General features: G+C 36.8%; 1 protein-coding gene across 22 annotated transcripts in view; it reads left to right on the top strand.

The window, feature by feature from the left end:
• Nucleotides 1–21,032, top strand: part of CDC42BPB (CDC42 binding protein kinase beta) — a 98,968-nt gene that overhangs the window by 54,375 nt on the left and 23,561 nt on the right. For all 22 annotated transcript variants that reach the window (XR_015288465.1, XR_015288464.1, XR_015288463.1 and 19 more), the window contains exons 5-21: nt 2,717–2,865; nt 4,787–4,880; nt 6,219–6,419; nt 7,288–7,536; nt 8,494–8,573; nt 9,531–9,697; nt 9,787–9,906; nt 11,737–11,870; nt 13,551–13,793; nt 15,342–15,452; nt 15,902–16,146; nt 16,333–16,438; nt 16,936–17,060; nt 17,782–17,887; nt 19,494–19,642; nt 20,237–20,331; nt 20,419–20,498. Coding sequence is in view for 18 of the 22 variants with exons in the window: in XM_086894573.1 (XP_086750699.1) it covers nt 2,717–2,865; nt 4,787–4,880; nt 6,219–6,419; nt 7,288–7,536; nt 8,494–8,573; nt 9,531–9,697; nt 9,787–9,906; nt 11,737–11,870; nt 13,551–13,793; nt 15,342–15,452; nt 15,902–16,146; nt 16,333–16,438; nt 16,936–17,060; nt 17,782–17,887; nt 19,494–19,642; nt 20,237–20,331; nt 20,419–20,498 (2,454 nt within the window). In the remaining 4 variants the exon portion in view is untranslated. The remainder of the gene's footprint in view (nt 1–2,716; nt 2,866–4,786; nt 4,881–6,218; nt 6,420–7,287; nt 7,537–8,493; nt 8,574–9,530; nt 9,698–9,786; nt 9,907–11,736; nt 11,871–13,550; nt 13,794–15,341; nt 15,453–15,901; nt 16,147–16,332; nt 16,439–16,935; nt 17,061–17,781; nt 17,888–19,493; nt 19,643–20,236; nt 20,332–20,418; nt 20,499–21,032) is intronic.

Here is a 21,032-nt window from a genome sequence, read left to right as displayed (position 1 = left end):
ATTTCCTCATCCTGGAGAGTGCTGCCTTGTTACAAAGCCTGGGAAGATTTGGTTTACTTTTTAGCTGTGCTGTTAATCCATGGTCCTTGTAGAATGGAATACTCAGCTGAGAACTGTCCTGGGGTGACATCCCTGCCACAAAAAGGAACAAAACAAGAACAGACTGCAGAGCTTGGTTTTACAACCTGGTCCTCTGCAAGAGAAATCTCTAGGTACCAGTATTTCCTCCCAGTGATGTTTGTGCATCATATCTAGTGATTCTTAAATGCAAAATCACATAAGCCAACCCTGAGCAGATGGAGAGCCTTGTGTCTTCCCCTTGTGCTCTGCCTCTTCTGGCTGTATGATAAAGAGTTCAGAATGAGACAAAGAAAAATAAGATCCTAACGTAGAAAAGTAGTATCTGCCTTTGGAGAGTCTAAAAGTACTTAGAGTTTTATTCTCTCCCTTTAGTATTAACAGAGCATTTTATAATGCAGAACCTAAGCAAGAACTACAAAATTTTATGAAATATGTATGTTCTGGAGTTAATTTTCTGATTCTGCTCTTGTAGTTTAAAAACCTTTCAAGTAAATGCACCATGCATTACTGTTTTCTAAACAGCCAGATCTTAAAGGGAAATGTGGAAATGCTGCATAACTTTTTTCTGGTTCTTAAAATGCTTTTGTAAGAGATAGCCTGTGTCAAGATGGGCTGAATAAACCTTTGGTGATTTAGCTGAAGCAGATATGATGGAAGTGAAACATAGTCCATGAATATTAAAAGTGAAACATAGTCCATGAATATTGAAAACTTGTATGGAACTTGAAGTTCTCCATCTCTTCCAGATTCATATCTCTTAATTTTCTTTCCCAGTCTCATTCATAAAAAAGGACATATGTGTATTTGACTGCTATCAGCCTCTCAAAGGCTTCTGGGTACTCATGAGAGTATTTTTTCCTTTGATTTCTAACTACTCTCACTGTTTGATGTAGTCAGTTCCCTGGAAGAAATGCACTACTGCTAGATTTCAGCATCAGAATAGCTTTTATTTTAACCCCATAAGAAGAGAGAAGCACCTACCATAAAGCAGATCATTTTGAATTGAAAGATTAATAAAGTTCTGCTTCCTCATAGAGGAGATGTCACCATCTTTCTGTGATCCAAGTGCCTTCCTTCATGGGTCACCTGAGTTTGTGTTGTGTTATAAATTCTTAGGGAGCTGACAGAATTGCATTACCTTGTCTCTGACAGGGAAGACATTTTGCTTCCCACAGAAGGTTCTATATAAAGTCTCTTTTCCTTGAATTTGATAGAAAATACTTCAAGATAATAGCCCTTTTAGAACATCAGTGGTTTCTGTCTGTAGCATTTTCAAATGTAAGTGTTGCAAGTGTACAGTGTTCAGTATATGTTCAAAGTTCCTTGGAGCAATAGTCACAGATTGATTTATGTGATCATTTGATGATCACAGCATAAGTGATGCAATTTGACTATCAGATTAAGCAGTACTATGAATAAAATAGAAAAAAATACCAAAACTTGTGGCTTTTGGAGTCACTCTTTCAATCCAAAAGATAGTGAGGAAATGGCTAATATTGCACTTGATGTTCTTGGCATTTCTATCTTCTTTAATTTGCTTCTGTCGTGGAAGATGAATCTGTGTCAGGGATGATGGGCTCTAGTTTGCTTTACTTTGAGGAGAAAAATAAGATGATGGCTTTGGAAACTTAATTCCAGGATAAGCAAAGTTAATCCTAAAACCATATATCAAATCATCTTGGGAAACGTGGAACAAAATGGCTCAAGACTGGTAGTACTAGATGAAGTCATTATACTTGAAGTGATGGTCTGGATTTAGGTGGATATTGCTAGGAAATACCTGAAACATAATCCTTGTTTTGTATAAGGAACAAATAGCATGCCTGGGTCCTTTTCTTTCATGTCACTCTATCAGTATTGGTCCTTTCCATGGATAGGATGGTGCCTGATTGGCCTAGGAGGCTGTTTACTTTTCCACTGAAATATATTTCGAAGAACATTAATCTTGGACTTTAAAATTTCCCTCTTTAGTGCCTCTGGCTTGACAGTGCTTTTTGGCTTGTCATGGGCATCCATGTATAGTATAGCAATGTCATGTACAGTGACATCAAACTCGTGCCAGCTGTGTTATGTATCCATAATGTGGAATGTGCCGAGATGAGTATCTGAAGACGTTGATGTGATAAGTGCCAGGAACAACGACTAATATTGAAATGGTACCAAAACTACAAGTAGTGATGAAATGTGTATTTTAGACTAAGCTGCATCAAGTATTGATTTTAACTATACTTTTTTTTTTTCCTCTCTTTCATCATGCTTTGGAAATTTTCAGTTTAAGAGTCAATAACATACATTAGTTTTGGTGATATCAGGTCATTTTCTCTGTGATACAAGTTAAGACAGAAATAAACCTATCCTGATTTACTTCTTTGTTGTTGACATATTTTATTTGGGGTTTTTAATTGTAGGAACTAAATGCTGATGTGCCATTCTTACTGTGATTATTAAAGGAATATGATTCTTTTTTATACTAAGTAAATAAAAGAAAAACAGAAGACTACCAATTTTGACTACTTTCCACAGGCAAGGAAAAAAATAGTGAAAGGGTTTTTCCAGGGGTTAACTGATGAACTTTTTTTTTTTTTTCTTGCCAGCTGTCTCTCAGTACTTGATTGCTTTATTTCTCCATTTTCAGTATCTAGTGATGGACTACTATGTTGGTGGTGACTTGCTGACACTTCTCAGTAAGTTTGAAGACAAGCTTCCTGAAGATATGGCTAGGTTCTACATTGGTGAAATGGTGCTTGCTATACATTCCATACATGAGCTGCATTATGTGCACAGGTAAAATGGCTTCTCATTTGGCAAAAAATACATGTACAGTTATATGAAGTTAATCCGAAATTTACTGCTGTGTATACAAATGCATACAGTAGCCAAAGGCAAACTAATATAGATACATGCTTACTTTATGCTGTATAATAGCTGTATAAGATACTTTATTTTAAATACCAAGTTTTAATGGATTGATATCAGATGCAGTGACATTTATCTGAATAACCTTTTAAAATCTGTTCTATTTTTAATCAGGGCTCTTGACTTATTCTCAATTCACTTACTAAATATTTATCTGCCTTTGTCCAAGCAACCTAGATGTTTGAAGCGGTTTGAACTTTCTAGAGATGTTTAGACATTCTGCAGAATTTATGCACAGTAAGCCCATGATAACATCAGTGCATCTACTTACCTGAGGTCATTCTCGAACAGCTTTTGTAATCAGTGGGCATGTGCTAGTTGTTTTTGCACACAAGATGTGTATTCTGAATCAGTGGCTACCATCAAGTAAACGAAGGTTGTGGTTGGTAGTAGCTGTACAGTTAAAGTTTAAAAACCATAGGGAATTCTCAACTATAATGCTTTGAACTATTCTGATTGCTTTTTGATTGCTGTTTTAAAAATTGAAAAGATATTTAAACCCTCTAAAACTCCTGTGAGTAAATATGGACAATACTTGGGGATTTAAAAATGTTACAGCCTCAGAGAAGTTCACTAGAGGCACCATTGCACCGATTTCCAAGGAAGGTGGCCTGACTTACTGAGCAGCTACATCTCTTCATGGGTCTGAACGAAGGTCTGTTGTGGCAATAGGAGCCAAAACATGTGCTTTGAACAGGTCATGTGCCAATGCCCAAGAAATTACTGCTTGGCAACAGGAATGGATTAGGAGGAAGCATGATTGCTCTGGAGATGGTGTCAGAGACCCTTTGAGGGCTTATACGACCTGTTAGCTGTAGATAGGAGACAGTGGAGCTCAGAAAGGAGGCATTATGCCTTTCTGAACAGCAGTTCTGGTCCCTGAGGCAAGTGGGAGCTGCATGCCAAGCAGAGATTGGCTCATGCTGCAAGTGCCACTGTGAGCAGTGTTCTTTAAAAAACAAACAAATTAGTGTATAGTTGTATATTAGTTTTCATAGTCCCCTGCAACTACTGAGCTTGACTTGTGCTTGTGAAATGTTGACAATATCTGGAACTGAAATGTATGGAATAAGTTTAATAATGCAGAATTACTAATGAATATGTTGAGGAAGCATAGTGACATAGTCTAATTTTCTCAGCACATATTTTTGTGTATTATCACAAGTAAATATGCATTTAAATTTATGTAGACAGGCATAGATTAGCATTTATTATTTTGTATTAATACTGCTAATGAGCAGCAGTATTAGTGACATTTCAGTAATTAATTTCAGAGCATTAGCCCTTGGTTAAATAAGGTTAATTCAAGTTTGTGTTGGAAAAATGTATCAAGTTGGCAGGATTTTTATACATATGTAAATACCCTTTACCCTTTGTTAAATCTGTCACTGTTTTTCTCACAAATGTCAAGTGTGAAGCTGGAATTCAGCACCTTAAAAATCAGCCATTGTCAGCTTCCACATCTCTGTAGCAACATATATTAAAGCACCTTATCTTTGTTTACTCCTAGTAATTCTAGTCTCCTTCTCAAAGATTAAACTGGAGGTGTTGTAGTTTTTAAGCTTTTCAACACATGTAGTGGCATTTGGAACTTAAAATGTGAAAAGAAATGCAGGTTTTATGGTGCGGCAAAACCGCTGGGTTTAAGGTTGGTCAAGAGGAGAGAGCCATAAATAGTACCATGAAAGGAGTTTACATCAGTGGTAAAATTCTATGTTATTTTGATTGCAAATCTTTACAAGTGGAGCTAATACTGTATGTTTAAATCTTTTCACTTCTATTATGACAGGGATATAAAGCCTGATAATGTTCTTTTGGACATGAACGGCCACATACGACTGGCAGACTTTGGGTCCTGTCTGAAAATGAGTGAAGATGGCACAGTATGTATGAAGCAAAATTTATCTGGGTTGCTGATAGCAGGACCTTCTAAATGAGTTGCTGGTATTTAAGAGATTAGACCTCATCAGTGTGCATCAGGGATGTGATAGATTGTGAACTTTCTGACATCCTAAAAATTGAGCATACAGTATAACTCAACATACTTAAATGCATTTTTGAAATCTTCATCTCTTTGTTTTCCAGACTGCTGACTTTTTAAGTTATTTTTTGTTATATTTTTCTGCTTTTCACTTTTTCTTTTAATGACCATTTGAGTCCAAGGGGGAAGGATGAGTGACCTGCTACACCAGTTAGGCACACACAGATGTGTAGTCACCATCCCTGTAGGTGTCAAAACAATGTGTAGATGTGACACTTGGGGACATGATTTAGGTGGACTTGTCAGTGCTCAGTTAACAGCTGGACATAATGATCTTAGAGGTCTTTTCCAACCTAAATGATTGTCCTGATTCTATAATTAATAAACGGTTTGTTTTATATGCTTTTGACAAATGGAACAGCAACATTGGCCATCTTATGCAGCAGATTGGATTTACCTCTCAAAGCTGAATTGCTTGTGACAGATTTTGTTTGTTTTGCCTCGTTTAGGGCACTTCCAGGGGTGCCAGTCCTGCCAAAGTACAACATGCAGCATCCTTCACTGGTTTTGGCACAAACTCACATCTTGTTGATGTTCTCTATTCATAAAAGGCCTGTCAGAGCTTTACCATAAAAAATGCAAAATGAGGGAACCATTAGAATTTAGAACATATTCTTAGAGATTAGTCTGCCCTGATGGTCAGGGCTTCCCTACTACTTTTGCACAGAGTAAATTCTCTACATTATTCCTGTAGTACATCCAGTTGCACATAAGGCAATAAACATTTGACTGATTTCTGACATAATAAAACTTACCCAATTTGTTCTGTATCTTCAAATCAAACTGTAAAATTCAGGGTTAGGACCTGATCTCCCTACTTACTCATTTTTCATTTCAACTTCTGGGCAGCAAATTGCAGTTTGAAAGTATAAACAGACACAAAGGCAAAATATATTTTGCTTTTGCTTTCTGCTTCCACAATATCTGTGATTATTTTGGGTTTCTACTGTGTTCAGAATAAAACATATGAACTGATTTTATGTAGCAGTAGAATGGAACTTAATCTTTGAAGTCTTTGTTACTTTTTAAATATTTTCTTTGTTGTGTTGCTGTGAATTTATTGATCTCTTCCTTCTCCAGAATCATGTAGTGGTGTTTATCAGAAATACTGTTGTTTGAGTAACACAATTGCTGAGAGAAACTGGAAACCTAGGAGCATTATGTTTGCCTTATTTTTAAGGTACAGTCATCAGTAGCAGTGGGTACTCCTGACTACATCTCTCCTGAGATTTTGCAAGCGATGGAAGATGGAATGGGGAAATACGGGCCTGAGTGTGACTGGTGGTCACTGGGTGTCTGCATGTATGAAATGCTGTATGGTGAAACACCCTTCTATGCAGAGTCACTGGTGGAAACCTACGGGAAGATTATGAATCATGAAGTAAGAGCTGTATTAAATCTCTTGTGTTCTGAGTTTATGTTTACAGAGAAACTTACCACATAAAGATATTGATGTAGTTGTTTGCTTTTTCACAGTGTTTTAGATTGATGTTGTGTAGGTTTCGATTCAGGTTTTAGGAGTGCTTGCTTCTGTGAACTGCAGAAATTTAATTCTTTGACAAATTGAAACTTTTCTCTAAATGCTGATTTTCTTGTTGGAAAATCGAAGCAATCATCACAAAATCAAAATTACTCCGATTTTTTCAGTCTAGAGTTATTTCAGTTGTTAGTGGTAATTGCAGTTTTTAGATCTCACATTTGCCTATGATAATAGAAATACGTTATAAATGTAGATTATATTTTGACAAGAAAAAGAGGTATTTAACCTATTTTTTGGAAAAATACATTCTTAAATGTGACAACATAAAGAATTGACTAACATCATGGGATTTTAAGAATTGAAATTAATTTTATCATGAGGAGTACATCTCCAGGAGATTACTGGACCTCTGGCTAAGAATACCAGCTTGTCTTTACTGTATGATCTTTAATATATTGTAGTACATAAAAATTCTGGTATGTCTTTAAAAAAATGGTGCATTTCCTAATAGAATTACTGTAATCACAGGTCAAACATACCTGTTTTAAAGAAATTGAAAAATTATTTCTTGTACTTGAAATCCAATTTAGGACAAAAAGTCTGTCATTGAATGTATTGAATTGTGCTGTGTCATTGCTCACTGTAACTAGAACAGTATTTGATTATTCATTTCCAGTTTTATTGGTGTAATTTATGGCTTTTTTGAAACTACAGTTGAAAGATCTGGAATTAATTCCCTCTCTAAAAATTTATCTGTTTTGTTTTTTAGGAACGATTTCAGTTTCCATCCCATGTTACAGATGTATCTGAAGAAGCAAAAGATCTTATTCAGCGACTTATCTGCAGCAGGGAGCGTAGGCTGGGACAGAATGGAATAGAGGATTTTAAGTCTCATGCATTTTTTGAAGGACTTAATTGGGATAACATCCGAAACCTAGAAGCACCTTACATTCCAGAAGTTAGCAGCCCTTCTGACACCTCAAACTTTGATGTAGATGATGATGTACTAAGAAATCCAGTGAGTCTTTGTTTTTAAATATTACTAATGGAAGTATGGATCTTTGCTGCACTATAAGGTAGTAGTGAGAACTTACTTCAAAATAAATAGATGAAAAATATGTCACTCCAAATGTGAAAAATTCAAGTTTTTCATCTCTTTGCATTTTGTCTTATCAGAAATCTTGAGCTGCTTTTTTAAGTGGTGGCACTTGCCAGACTGAATTACTCTTACATGGTCAAAGTTAAAACATATTTAGGTAGGGAAAAAAGCCCCTCAGTTCCCCTTTTAGTTCACCTTTACGAGGAGCTAGTAGTTGGATTTATGCCTTTTCAAAGGTGAAAAAAAAATACATCTTTAGAAATACACATATATTTTTTGTGAGGCTTGCAAGCATTTCTGTCCAAGTGAGAGGACTCATCCTGCTACTTCTCTGCTGACTTAAGAAGTGGGAGGTTGGTTCTTGGAGTAGGGAGTATTGGTGTTCAACTCCTCCATTCCTGTTGTCTTGTAGCTTACAAATGTGTCAGGAGGAGTAGAGAGCTTTTGTGGTAATTTGTTCATTGGCTTGTATTCCAAGAAATTAGGAGCTTTTGGCACATTTTTTGATTACATGTCTGACAGTAACTAGAACACTAACACTAACAGCATGCATTTTGGTGCCAGGTCACTTTTAATTAGGAACATGAAATTTTGGGTTTCCTTTTACTGGCTGCATTGTGCTTTGAACTTGTTGAAATGCTGCCCTTTCAAGTGCCAGTTCAAGAGGCTCCGAAATTCAAGTCATTCTATTAGGCGACCTAATCTGAAATAAAGCTTGTCCAGGGGCAGTGGAGCATAACTGCCAATTGTCAGTTGGTGTATTAAGAAAAATCTTTCCATTAGCTGTCTCTCTTTTAGCTGTTGAGCGCTCAGTGAAATGCCTTTCACTCTGTATGTGTTCTCTCTTGGGTTTTCATGCACGTTGTTTTCATGCAGGAAGTGGTGCCACCAAGTTCTCATACAGGCTTTTCTGGATTGCATTTACCATTTGTTGGGTTTACATACACAACTGACAGGTAAGCAAAGGATATGTTTTATAAAGGAAACTTGTTTCCCAAATGCAGCTAATTCCTGGAAATTCTCATTTTTAGTTTGCTTTCCATAGGTATACCTGTTGCCAAACCCTTATTCCTTGTTGATTTTTTTTCCAAATGTCTGAACATATTTTGATCCTGTTTGCCAAGATTAGGTGCTGTTGTATTTAATATTTTTTCTATTTGAAGTGAAAGAAAATTAAGGGAAGGGACTAGATGTGTCAGTTGCAGTTTCTGCACTGAGAGGCTGAGCACAAGTCTTATCCATACTGGACATCTGCCAGGAGTGTTCAGGATTTTCTCATGGCTCCACTGTCCTGCTGTTAGACCAAGTTAACACATAGGGCTCTGAGCATGGACAAAGTGGCTCACTTTGCTTATCTTTAAAATGGCCTCCATCTGACTTCAGAGAGCTCTCAACCATTTGCTTGTGTCTGATGTAAGAGTATTCTGGCCAGTTAATTATTCCATTAATTCTCTTTGCTAGGGTTTGTTGCCCCATGAACCTAAAACACGCATGTCATCCTTCTCACAGTGAGATCATGTGCCTTAATTTAAATCCATCTTTGCCATGCTTTAAACTAAACTTTTGGGGTTGTCCCTCAGCCATCTCAGTGAAGGTACACTTACCTGCTTCCATTTCTGCCAGGTACCTTTAAGCTTTGGCATGGGAGAGTTAACATTTTCAATCATATAGGCAGTTTGTGAAGGTATATCTGCATCACTGAAGTCCTGCATGCAGGTATCTTAATTCTACAGCAGCATGCACAGTAGCTAGGGAATAATAACTTTACCCTGAGAATTGTCTCTACAGTAATAATTACTGCACTAATTGTACTGTAAATTTAAGGTGCGTATTTGGTGGAATCCCAGTGTGTCCCAGCTATAGACTGCTGTGAGTATTTATTAAAATGTCCTAACTTAGGTATTTCTTTTCAGTTCTTTATCTGATAGAGGCACTTTAAAGAGTGTGCTGCAGTCTGACACTGTAACCAAAGATATGGATGTACAGCGAGATTTAAAGAACACTTCACAAATAGAAGGCTATGAAAAGAAAATACGGAAATTAGAACAAGAAAATACGGATTTGAACAGAAAACTGCAAGGTTAGTGGTTTATATTTGTTTGTATTCTTAGTTCTGCTCACTGGAATATATTTTATTGAAAATCTTTTCCTTTCTTTATGGATTTTAAGAATCTACACAGACAGTACAGAACCTCCAAGGTCCAGTGTGTGTTACGGCAAATACAAGCCGTGATAAGGAGATTAAAAAACTAAATGAAGAAATTGAACGGTTGAAGAACAAATTAACAGGTAAGCCTCCAGCATGGTAATTATAGTAATGCAATTTACTTTGCAATAAGTAGAATTAATGTTCTTGAGGTATTTAAAAAACAAAGGTTTTTTTAAAGCCTTGTTCAATATTAAGAGGCATTTAAGTTTTTTCCAGATGAGTGCTTAACTAGTTCTTCCACTTGCTTGGCTTGATAGCACGTACTAGCATGGGAAGTCCAGAGTGTGATGAATTGTGAAGATGGATTTAGTTAAATATTTTGTGTGATATTCATTTCCCTAAAAATCTCAGGAGATTCTGTTCTTACTCCTCCATTTGGGGAGGAGTATTGTGTTGGAGAGGTTTTACTTGGAGGCAGGTGTGAGAGGCAGAAGTCTGGTTGCTCTTTAGTTACATAAAGGAGTAGATGGGGGGATGTGTAGTAGTAGTTCACATTTAAATATTTCTGAGCTTCTGCTCCCTTTGTGTTCCTGTGTTTGGTGATGCATTAATTAGGAAGCACTGAGCGCTGCAGAAAAACAAATACTGGCATCTGTCCCAAGGGAAGACTGACTCACCCATATCACTGAAAATCTGTTGCTTGACAATGCTATTAGTTTATCCATGCAAACCTCCTGTTAGCACCTAATTTTTAAGTGGGAATCAGTGATAAACAAAGTGGTAGTTTTGAATTCTAATGACTTGGCTGAGAGTTTTATAGAGGCCTATATAGTGTGAGTTCAGATGCTGAGTTGCTGATGCCAATTTTTTTAGAATATTTTTTCCCCATTGCATTTGACAATATACCCTTTTTGTAGGTGTATGCAGTGCAAAAATCAGCTCCACTCTCCAACATAGATTGTCATTCCAAAAAAGCTATTCTTGTGTATTCTGAAATTATGTTTAAATCACAATAGTTAGGTTAAAATTCTACTTTTGCATTCAGGTTTTTCTAGAAATAAAGATTTATTCTTTCAGGTTTATCTAGTTCTTCAACCAGTGATGTCCTGTTAAATATGAATTCTAGAAGTATGTTCTGATTTAAAAAGAAGTAGCATTAGTTCATATAGGGTGGGAGGACATTTGTTCTGAACTGAGGAAGGGAATAATACTTCAAGCATTACAGCATTGCTTGGGATCATGAACATTTTCCTGTTCTGCCACAGATATCAGTGGAACTTGAGTGAGACAATTATTCCCTGTGAAATTTCTTATTTATTTGTTTAATAGAAGTAGTTATTAAAACCAAATAGAGAATGGCAGTTCATTTTCTTAGAATTAGTAAGACTGAGCAGGAGTATATAAAGGTGGCTAAGTTGGGTTTTTTGCACTTAAAACCAATGATTTTAAATCATATTTCTTTAGTTGTTCTTGAAAGTAAAGCGAGAACAAGCTGCCAAGACTATGGGCAGTCAGGTCTCCAGGTTACCTTGTGCAAGATGGTATTTCTTTCCCAAACTATTCATTAGTTCTTAACTAGAAAATACATAGTCCTTGCACGTCTTTCTGGATGCACTAATGACTATTGCCCTTTTGTTGAATAATAAAAACTATTTAGGAAACACATTACTAGAACTGGAATTGTCACATTTCAAGTTTATTTTAGTATTTTCAAGGGTTAGAAGTTGTGTTCCTCAAAAACAAAGCCTTGTGCTACGTTTTTTTTCACTTAGAGATCACCATCTTTGGGACTGAAAAAAAATTATTTTGAACCAGAAGTAACCCAAAGTTACTTTAAACAGTCTAAAATTGTGGGAATAGGAAAGAAGTTGATTTTCCAAGCACAGTGATGCCAATTTGCACGTGTAATGTGGCTTGTTTTAATGGTGTTAATTTGGGACCAGTTACCTTTCATATGTATTAATCTCCAGATATAAGTAAACTGGAAGCTCAGCTTGCGGATGCGGTGGCTTTTCGACAAGAACATGAAGACTCCATACACAAGTTGAAAGGACTAGAAAAGCAGTGCAGAGTACTGAGGCAAGAAAAGGAGGACCTTCATAAGGTATTGATCCAAAGATAGATAATTATAAAAATGGTAATGTGAAGTATTTCTAGAGCAGTTATGTTGTGGTTGCAATTTTAGTGTTTTAAATTCTGCTTTTCAAAACTATGCAGACATGTTAGGGAACCTGTTCAGCTGTACAATAGCTTTCCAAAGTGTCACACTCTCTTTTTTGGAAGTTGGTGGGCTTCTTATTTCAAATGTGTTCTGCTAGATGAAACAAACACCTAAAGAATGGTTTTAATTAAGCTGTTTAATTATTCTTAATTGTTTCAGTAGAAGTCTGAGGGCAATAAAGAGAGACCTCAGAGCTTTGGGATGACTTGTTAAGGGATCAGGAACACAAGTATTGTTCTCCTTCATTCTTCCAGTTTCAGGGTGTGATGAGGGAGGAAACAGACCCAACAGATACCTGGCTGGTATCCCTGGCAGAATTATGGGGTTTTTGACGATGGGTCAGTTTACATGACACCGGCCCTGCTGGTGACATTTGGGGTACACATGTTGATTTAGGGGAAAAGGATGTTTGCACGAAAGTTAGCAGGGCTCTTGGAAAGGACCCATTCACTCTTTTTTATACCAAAAGGTAAATTATTATCAAGGCTAATGTTGACTTTCATGTAATCATTGAGTTTATTTGCTGCTGTGTACATTATCCCTTTGTTTGCTTTGTAAAATTACCAGTATTTCAGTTTTAAGTCAGCAACATATTTTGTAGTAAAGTAAATAGGGATTTGCATGTACTACCTACCACTTTTAGTAATAGTAAAAAAAGATACCTGTATTGGAATAACTAGTTTTGCAGAACTCTGCCAGCCATATTGGTCCTGAGCATTCATATAGATCCAAAAGTAATCCATGGGCCAGAATTTCTGGGCTGTTTGTACACTAGAATTGAGCAGTCTCTCTTCTGTCAGTTAACCACCAGTAGATGTTATTTGCCAAAGTGTACGAGTAGCAGAGAAGGTTGATCTGCTGCTTCTGGTCTGAACAAATGCTTTTTTGGGAAGTTAATCTTCCTGCATTGCTCCTACTAACAGCAGACATTTTTAGAATTTCGTTGTATAGTGTTCATTTATTTTGTTGTGTTGTTCTGCTCTTGTTTTCTCCTCCCACTCTCAAATGATTTTGTCAAACATTCTATTTGTATTTTAATCCTGTTAATTTTTGTTAACTACTTTCTGTAAAGGAAATATTTTTTTATACTTCCAATTAAAGTATTAAGAGGTTCACAGTTTGTTTTAAGAAATCTTCCTCAGTTTTCTGAAAAATCTCACGTTTGCTGCAGTGCAGTCAGTGCTGGTACAATTTATTTGATGTCTCTCCCAAATCTGCTATCTGCTAAAGCATTCCTTTAAAACAAGGTCACAAATGTGCGGTACGTAGTGGTAATCTAAAATCAAGTTATTTAGAAGTGAGGCTTTGTGTAGTCAAATTTACAAGAAAGACTTCTGGGATACCAAAGGTAGCTTTGGAGCTGCCACACTAGAAGCAGAGTAATGACTGTTTTTGTATGTCACTGCAGCTGCTTAGTTAAACAATCGTGTAAATTAAGAATTAGAAGCCTTTAGTAGTTATGTGAGGTGGTCAAAACAAGCTTATATAGTTTCTTACTTTTTGGAAAAAAAATATATGGAGTTCAAATAACTCTTTTTTAATTATATATTTTTTTTAAACCAGCAACTTGTAGAAGCCTCAGAGAGATTAAAGATGCAGTCCAAAGAGCTGAGGGATGCCCACCAACAAAGGAAGCTGGCTGTGCAGGAGTTCTCTGAGCTCAGTGAGAGGATGGGAGACCTGCGCTCCCAAAAGCAGAAGCTGTCCCGGCAACTCCGTGACAAAGAGGAAGAGTTGGAAGTGAGCATGCAGAAAATCGATGCTCTGCGACAGGATGTCCGTAAATCAGAGAAGATAAGAAAAGAGGTATCGTGATAAAATCTCTAGGACTCGTGTGTTTCATGTGCCCAGTACCTCATATGTGATTGTATTGAAAAACTGGGATAGTCGTCTGGGGATATTCGTGGGGTTTTTTATTTGCAGTCAGACTGATTTGAATCTTGAGGAAAGTATTCTTGCTTGTATGCTCAGTTTATTAGTTCTGGTGTTTTGATTCTTGTAGAGTCTTGACTCACAGTCAGCTTGATACCTATAAAGCTCATTGAGTGTCTTCATGTGCTCTGAGGTTGGAGTATTCTGACCTCATTGTTTTTTTAACTGAATGTTTCTCTTCAGCTGAAGGGAGGAATAGTGATACAAAACTAAATATGTGGTTTTCCTTCCTCTGTAGTTAAGTCATAGTATCTGTAATATCTTTATGCAAGTTAATTTCCAATTAGTATTCCAGACAATTTATAGTTTTACATGAGATGAAGTGGATAGCCAGAAGAGGGCATAAGGAAAAACTACTGTGGTTAATCTGGAGTGTTTTAATCACTGAAAAATCATGCTGTTTTCGGTGTGCTCTGGGTGAAGCATAGAAGAGAAATTCAAGAGTTCTATAAGCATTACTAGAAAATTTCTGGCAAATTGAAGGGTAGTCTATGAAAATGTAGTGGATAATGAAGTTTCTAAGGCTTTTATCCATGAACGAGAGACACGATATTTGACTGGGAATTGATAAATTGCTGTGGCATCTCATCTCTAGAGTAGAGTGCAGTAGGCTTTCAAGTGTTGTTGCTAATGCAGTTAAATACTTTCATGCAGAGCTTTAAAAATCTCTTGTCTTTGTTCTTAAAAATTTCTCTCTACTCCCTTTCATAACAGTTGTATCAATCTTCTATTCAGAACACGGTGTAGAAGTTCATTATCTTGTCTCACACTTCTAGCTACAATCCTTTTAAAAACAACTTTGCTGGTTTAATTTGAACACAGAAAAACAAATCTTACTCTTCCTGTCAGGGTTTGAAACTGCTGCTATTGCTTGAATTCCAGCAGTTGCCTTAGTTGCCACTAAATCTAAATTGTCTTTCTGATAAGCTTTCTGAAGTCAATAAATAGATGATCAAGCTTATTTTGTTCCATAATTGCAGAGAAAAAATATTCATGTTCATATTTAAAGCATTTTGCAGTAATTTGGTTCAAAGGTTGGTATTTTTAAGCTGCCTTACTTAGATACTGAGGCATGGAGCTGACCTGTAAATGTGGGAGACATTCTTCTTTCTCAGCTGCAGTGTCTTCCTCATGCCATTTCTTTCTCTTTGCTGCAATAGAGGATGTGCAGTTGTCCCTGAATGGGCTTGATGTAGTTCACATCAGTACAGTCATAAAATAATAGTTCTGTGCATGTGACAGATGGATGCCTGAATCATTGAAGGCAAAACAATTATCATGACATTCTGAAATGGTTGTTATACTTGTGTAACTTAAAATAGAAATAAGTAAAACTTGCTGCTAGGCCGTATGGAGGAAAGGAGATTAATGATACAGATAGTGTTATCTTGTGTTGAAATGACCTAAAATGACTCATTGCAGTTGGAAGCCCAGCTTGAAGAAGTCGTAGCAGAAGCATCAAAAGAACGCAAGCTCCGTGAGCACAGCGAGGTTTTCTCCAAACAACTGGAAAATGAACTGGAAGCTCTAAAGGTTACATGGTTTTTGACAAATATTTACTCATGGCCCAGAAGCTGCAATAGTTTGACTTGCTCAGCTGTTGATACCAGTGGGAGACTTAAAAACTACAGCATTACTAGAAACCTGACTTAACCTGTCCAGATTTATTTGCCTATTTTGCTTGAAAGCCTTTAATTTCTGGATACTAATGTCTTGAAAATACTCAATTTATATAAATTCTAGGCAGCTACTAAACCAATGTGATCCAAATCTGTTACCTCTGCAAGCCATTTCAGCCCCTTATTCAGGTCATGTAAGCAGAGCAGTCACAATGCTGGCAGACCGACACCTTTTAAATCACTTGCTGCCCAAATAAAAATTTTTCCAAAGTGCCACCAATTGTACAATTCTGACTTTTAAGAATATTCTCAAAATAAAAAGGTCATAGCTTCTCCCTGATGGTTTCTCCTCTTGTTCTGCAGTTGAAGCAGGGAGGCCGGGTAGCTGGTGCCACGCTGGAACATCAGCAGGAACTTTCCAAAGTTAAGTCTGAGCTGGAAAAGAAAATCTTATTTTATGAAGAGGAGTTGGTCCGACGAGAAGCATCGCATGTATTGGAAGTAAAAAATGTAAAAAAGGAAGTACATGATTCAGAGAGCCATCAGCTTGCACTCCAGAAAGAGATCATGATACTAAAGGATAAATTAGAGAAAACAAAGCGAGAGAGGTAAATTTTTGGGCATGCTTCCCTCACTATGGATTTCTTTTTGTTGTGTCTATGTATTGCATTGCATGGGTTCCTGTGCAGGCTGGTATGCCACCCTGACTATCTTTATTTCATTTTTAAAGTCCCAGTCTACAGGTTCAGCAGTGTGACAGTATAAGTGTTTCTATTTCTTGCCCTTCTCTTTAGGCACAGTGAAATGGAGGAAGCAGTAGGAACAATGAAGGAGAAATATGAGCGTGAAAGATCTATGCTCTTGGAAGATAACAAAAAACTAACAACAGAAAATGAGAGGGTAATTATTTCAGAAAACAAATTATTTCTTCATTAGTCTCTGATGTTGAAGTAGTGTACTCACTGATCAGAATAGGATCTGTGAATGTTCAGGCACTATCTGAATTTTAAAAATGTCATTTTTGCCATATAAATACTAGAGATTTGGCAACATAGTACCTTTAGCATCTTGGTACTCTGGTCTTCGGGGGATTGATTCCCACAATTAAGAGGACACCACCCTTTGATTCTTCATGAAGGCTGCAAAGAGGGAACATTGACACATACTGTCTGCCTTCCTGGTGGTTTACAGTTAAACCTTTTTCCTTTCTGACCTCTACAATTTTTGGTTTTCCTTTGTTTTAGATTATTTTGTGTGAACTGATAGTTTTGTAAAAAGAAGCCCATCCAGATAGCCCAGGGTGGTCTTGTTGGTTCAGATTCTAAACATGTGTAGGCACATATATAAAAAGTCTGAAACTGACCTAAGTCACAAGTGAAACTGATCTCTTGTTTCAGCTCTGCTCCTTCGTGGACAAACTAACAGCACAGAACAGACAGCTGGAAGATGAGCTCCAAGATCTAGCAGCAAAGAAAGAGTCTGTTGCTCACTGGGAAGCTCAGATTGCAGAAATCATTCAATGGTATGTGCTGGTTAGAGATCCAGATATGGCTACTTTCAATTTTTTTTTTTTTTTTTTTTTTTTTTTACACATAGCTAGGCTTTGTCTGTGTCTGAGATCAGCAAAAGCATGGTACTTCTGAGTGTTGATTTTGTTAAAATTGCCAGATGCCACTGAAACAAGTACAAAGCAGAGCTTTCTTCAGTCTCTAAAGTGATTGTTAAGTCATCCAATTTGAAATATTTTGATAAATTCATTCAGGAGGTTGGTCATGAATTAAAAGACCAGCCTTAACATATAGAAACTCACTAGGTGTACTGGACAAGCACTTAGTATTTCCACTCTTCTCCCCTATATAATTCACTGTTTTAGCAAGCTGTGTGCAAGAATTTCAGTGTGCAAAACAAAAAGAACTGGAAGGTAGCCCTTATAAAAATGGAGCAAGTAATATGCAGATTATTTTCATATAACAGTGAATCTCTGCAGAACTCTTGCTAATGGCAAAAGGGAAGTTTCAGTTTCCCTGGAAACTGCTACAATCAAGAAAATCAGATAAAAGAAAAATCTAAAGCAGGCAATCTGAGATGTATTCAGTTTTCTGTTGCTGGGAGAGTTTTCCCTGCTCTTTTCATTCCTGTTATGTCCCTAAACCCAGTACAGAAACTGATAATTTGGTGGTACAGTATTTGGTGCTGTGAGCCATGAAACTGCTAAGTTATGGGTTTTTGTAATTGCACAACAGGGTAAGTGATGAGAAGGATGCTCGTGGCTATCTCCAGGCATTAGCTTCCAAGATGACAGAAGAACTAGAATCATTGAGAAGTTCCAGTCTGGGGTCACGAACACTGGTAAGGAAATAGGAAACATTCAAGATATTCTGGGCATGTCTGAGAAGCTGTAGTTTTGTAGCTAAAAAGAATCAATCTCCTGCTCTGCTTTGTAGTACTTCATAAGCTACTGCTTACAAATTCAAATAGGTAATCTGATCAGAATTTGATAATTACAGGGGGCAGTTGTTTCATACCAATATCTGCCATCACAGATATTAAATACTACAGAGGAGAGAAGAAACAATAACTTAAACAATCAAAGGGGAGTACAGAAATATACCTAACTATGTTATATGCAATTGAATAATTGCAGTGAGACAACAAAGTAAGTTTTATTTGTGAAAAAATGCTATCTAGCTTATACCAGTACAAACTAAGGACACACAGAACATGTGGCCTTGTTTACATGCAGAACAATGAGACCTTTGTGCCACAGTTTTCCCATACAGTGGTAACATGAATTCCCCAGAATTTAATAGAAGAGCTCTCATAAAGAAATATGTTTTCCAAGAGAAAAACACCTGCATAAGGAAAGGAAGAGCAATTTGCAGCTTGGCTCAGGAGCCCACATCCCTACTACTGCCAATCACCAGTCTGCCGTGAATCTGTCTGCTGCTGGTTTATGCATATGAGAAGTTACTCACCCCTTCCAAACCTATGAATATGAGAGAATAAGAAAAAGTTTTATTTCTGTGAGTTGACATTCATCTGCATCATCAGGAGACAATTACAATATTGAGAGGTTTAACGGGAAGAAAGACTGGATCAAATGCAGTTTGCATTTTTATCTTAGCTACTGCCAGAATAAAGAACACTGCCTGTTCTTTATATTAGAACTGGTTTTGTAACTTCTACAGAACCTGCTCTAAGGCAGTTACTTTTAACATAAAAAGTGCTTCTCAATTTTCATGACTTTTATTTGCAAGTTAATCTGTGACTAGAGAGGCATTCATTAGGGAATATCAGAAATGTAGTCCACAAGGAAAAATGCATGGAAAAGCTCAGAATATTAGCTTTTAGGGTAGTAGGGAGGAATTGCATGGTTTATGCTGAAGTACAGCATATGTTACATGTATGTAGCATGTTATATGTATAATAGCATATATGGTATATGCTGCTTAGCAAGCATAAGACTTGCTTAGACAAGTGTTCCAGGTATCTTGGGCATCTCAAGACCCAGATTCTTTCTTCCTTTTTTAATTCTTATGGTTTTGCTACACCTGGTATGTTTTATGTTAGTATGTTTCAATTAAATGTTGACATTTATCTCATCTTTGAAAGTCCATTATATCACTGTGCAGGTTTTACACTCAGTTCTAGACTGGATAGTGAAAACTAATAATTTCCAGTGGGTTCTGTCTGTTTGACTTCCATGCTCAGTGATCCAGCATTTTGGTTTCCAGCATATTGTGTTAATGGTGTAACCAATATTAAAATTGCTCATTACTTCATTTTCGTGTCATGAAGACTGACTATTGACTACTTTTCATGCAGCAGGTATGCTGTTCATAGCTGATTAAAAGAGCATTCTCTGAACCAGTGTGAAAGCTAACTTATGTCTTTGGACAAGAACAGAAATATCCTTAGACAGTTGATAGTAATATCCAGTAACTTACTGCAACAGGATCCTCTTTGGAAAGTGCGGCGCAGTCAGAAGTTGGATATGTCAGCTAGGCTGGAATTACAGTCGGCCCTTGATGCAGAAATTCGTGCCAAACAGCTAGTTCAAGAAGAGCTACGGAAAGTTAAAGATGCAAACATATCTTTTGAAAGGTAATGAGGGTTTTGGTTCTGTTGGGGGATTAGTGTGCTGATCTAAACTGCTGATTAGAATAGCAGCAACTTCCTTAAAATGGCCTCTCGTGCCTGGGATATTGGACTCTGGCAGAGGGATCCCATTCTGCACACTACACATTTATTGCATAGTCAAATGAGAACTGTTAAAATTTCTTCAAGTAAACACTTCACTGCTATACTGAGTTACAAATCTTGGGCATCTGAGAAAAACTAAGTGTAAGAGCAAATTCAAAGCAAATTCAGTAACTTTTCTTCGAGTAACTGGAGATTAGACATGTACTTGGGAATTAAAAGTCAAAGTTCTATTAGAATAATTTTGTTTAGCAGATACCTGCAGTGATAGCAGAAGTCTTAAGTACAGTGTTAAATATCTAGTCAAGTAATGAGGTGTCTGTTCAGGGGAAAAGTAATTATCCTTAAAAGAAATCACTTAAAAAAAACCACAAACAAACAAACAAACAAGACTTTTTCCGAAAATCTGAGATGTAGCACCAGAAATTAACCTTGTATGATGGCATTCCTGCCTTTGAGACATTTCAGATTACATTTCAATCATATTTTTTACTTCAGTAAATTAAAGGAATCAGAAGCAAAAAATAGAGAACTATTGGAAGAGATGGAAGGTTTGAAGAAAAAAATGGAAGAAAAGTACAGAACAGATTCAGGTAATTAAATTTACTGTGTTCTAACAGAGTTCTAACGCAACCTGTGATGTTACCTTTTAGCTAAGCCTGTTCTGCTTTTGGTTTTAGGTCTCAAACTTCCAGACTTTCAAGATTCCATTTTTGACTATTTCAACACCTCTCCTCTTGCACGTGATTTGACTTTCAGAGTGAGTTATTACATAAAATAACTACAAAAATGAGATAACTGAATTATATTTTTACTATGTAAAAGTAACTCTTAGGCACTGTATGACAGATTGATATCTTGCATATTAGCCAAATCAGCGTGGCACAGAATTGGATGCCCAGTAGATGTCAGGTTGCTTGGCATTTTGTAGAGAAGCTCACACCTCTGGGAAATATTCTCAGAAGTTCACTTTAATTATTTCTCATTCTAGCTTCTTTGTTTAGGTTAATCTCAAACATTTGCTGAATTAAACATATTCAGGGTTTTTTGAAAATGCTGGCACACCCTGTTACAAATAAGGAATTAAATGCTTTGCAGTTGGAAGATGCTGGTTTTTACAAGGAAAAGTATTCACACAGTTCAAAGAGTGCTTAAACAGATATGTTGAATTGTTGGCTCCAGATCTTAATGGAGTGGTTAGAGGAGAAGAAGCTGGGAAGAGAATCAGAAGACCCACAGATGTTGGTATAAGTTTATCATGACACACCCTGTGATCCTTAGAAAACGAATCATA

Source organism: Cyanistes caeruleus, chromosome 6 (assembly GCF_971803275.1).
Source record: "Cyanistes caeruleus chromosome 6, bCyaCae1.hap1.1, whole genome shotgun sequence".
Taxonomy (NCBI): Eukaryota; Metazoa; Chordata; class Aves; order Passeriformes; family Paridae; genus Cyanistes; species Cyanistes caeruleus.
The sequence above is the reverse complement of the archived record's forward strand: the minus strand, read 5'-3'. Positions and strand labels throughout refer to the sequence as shown.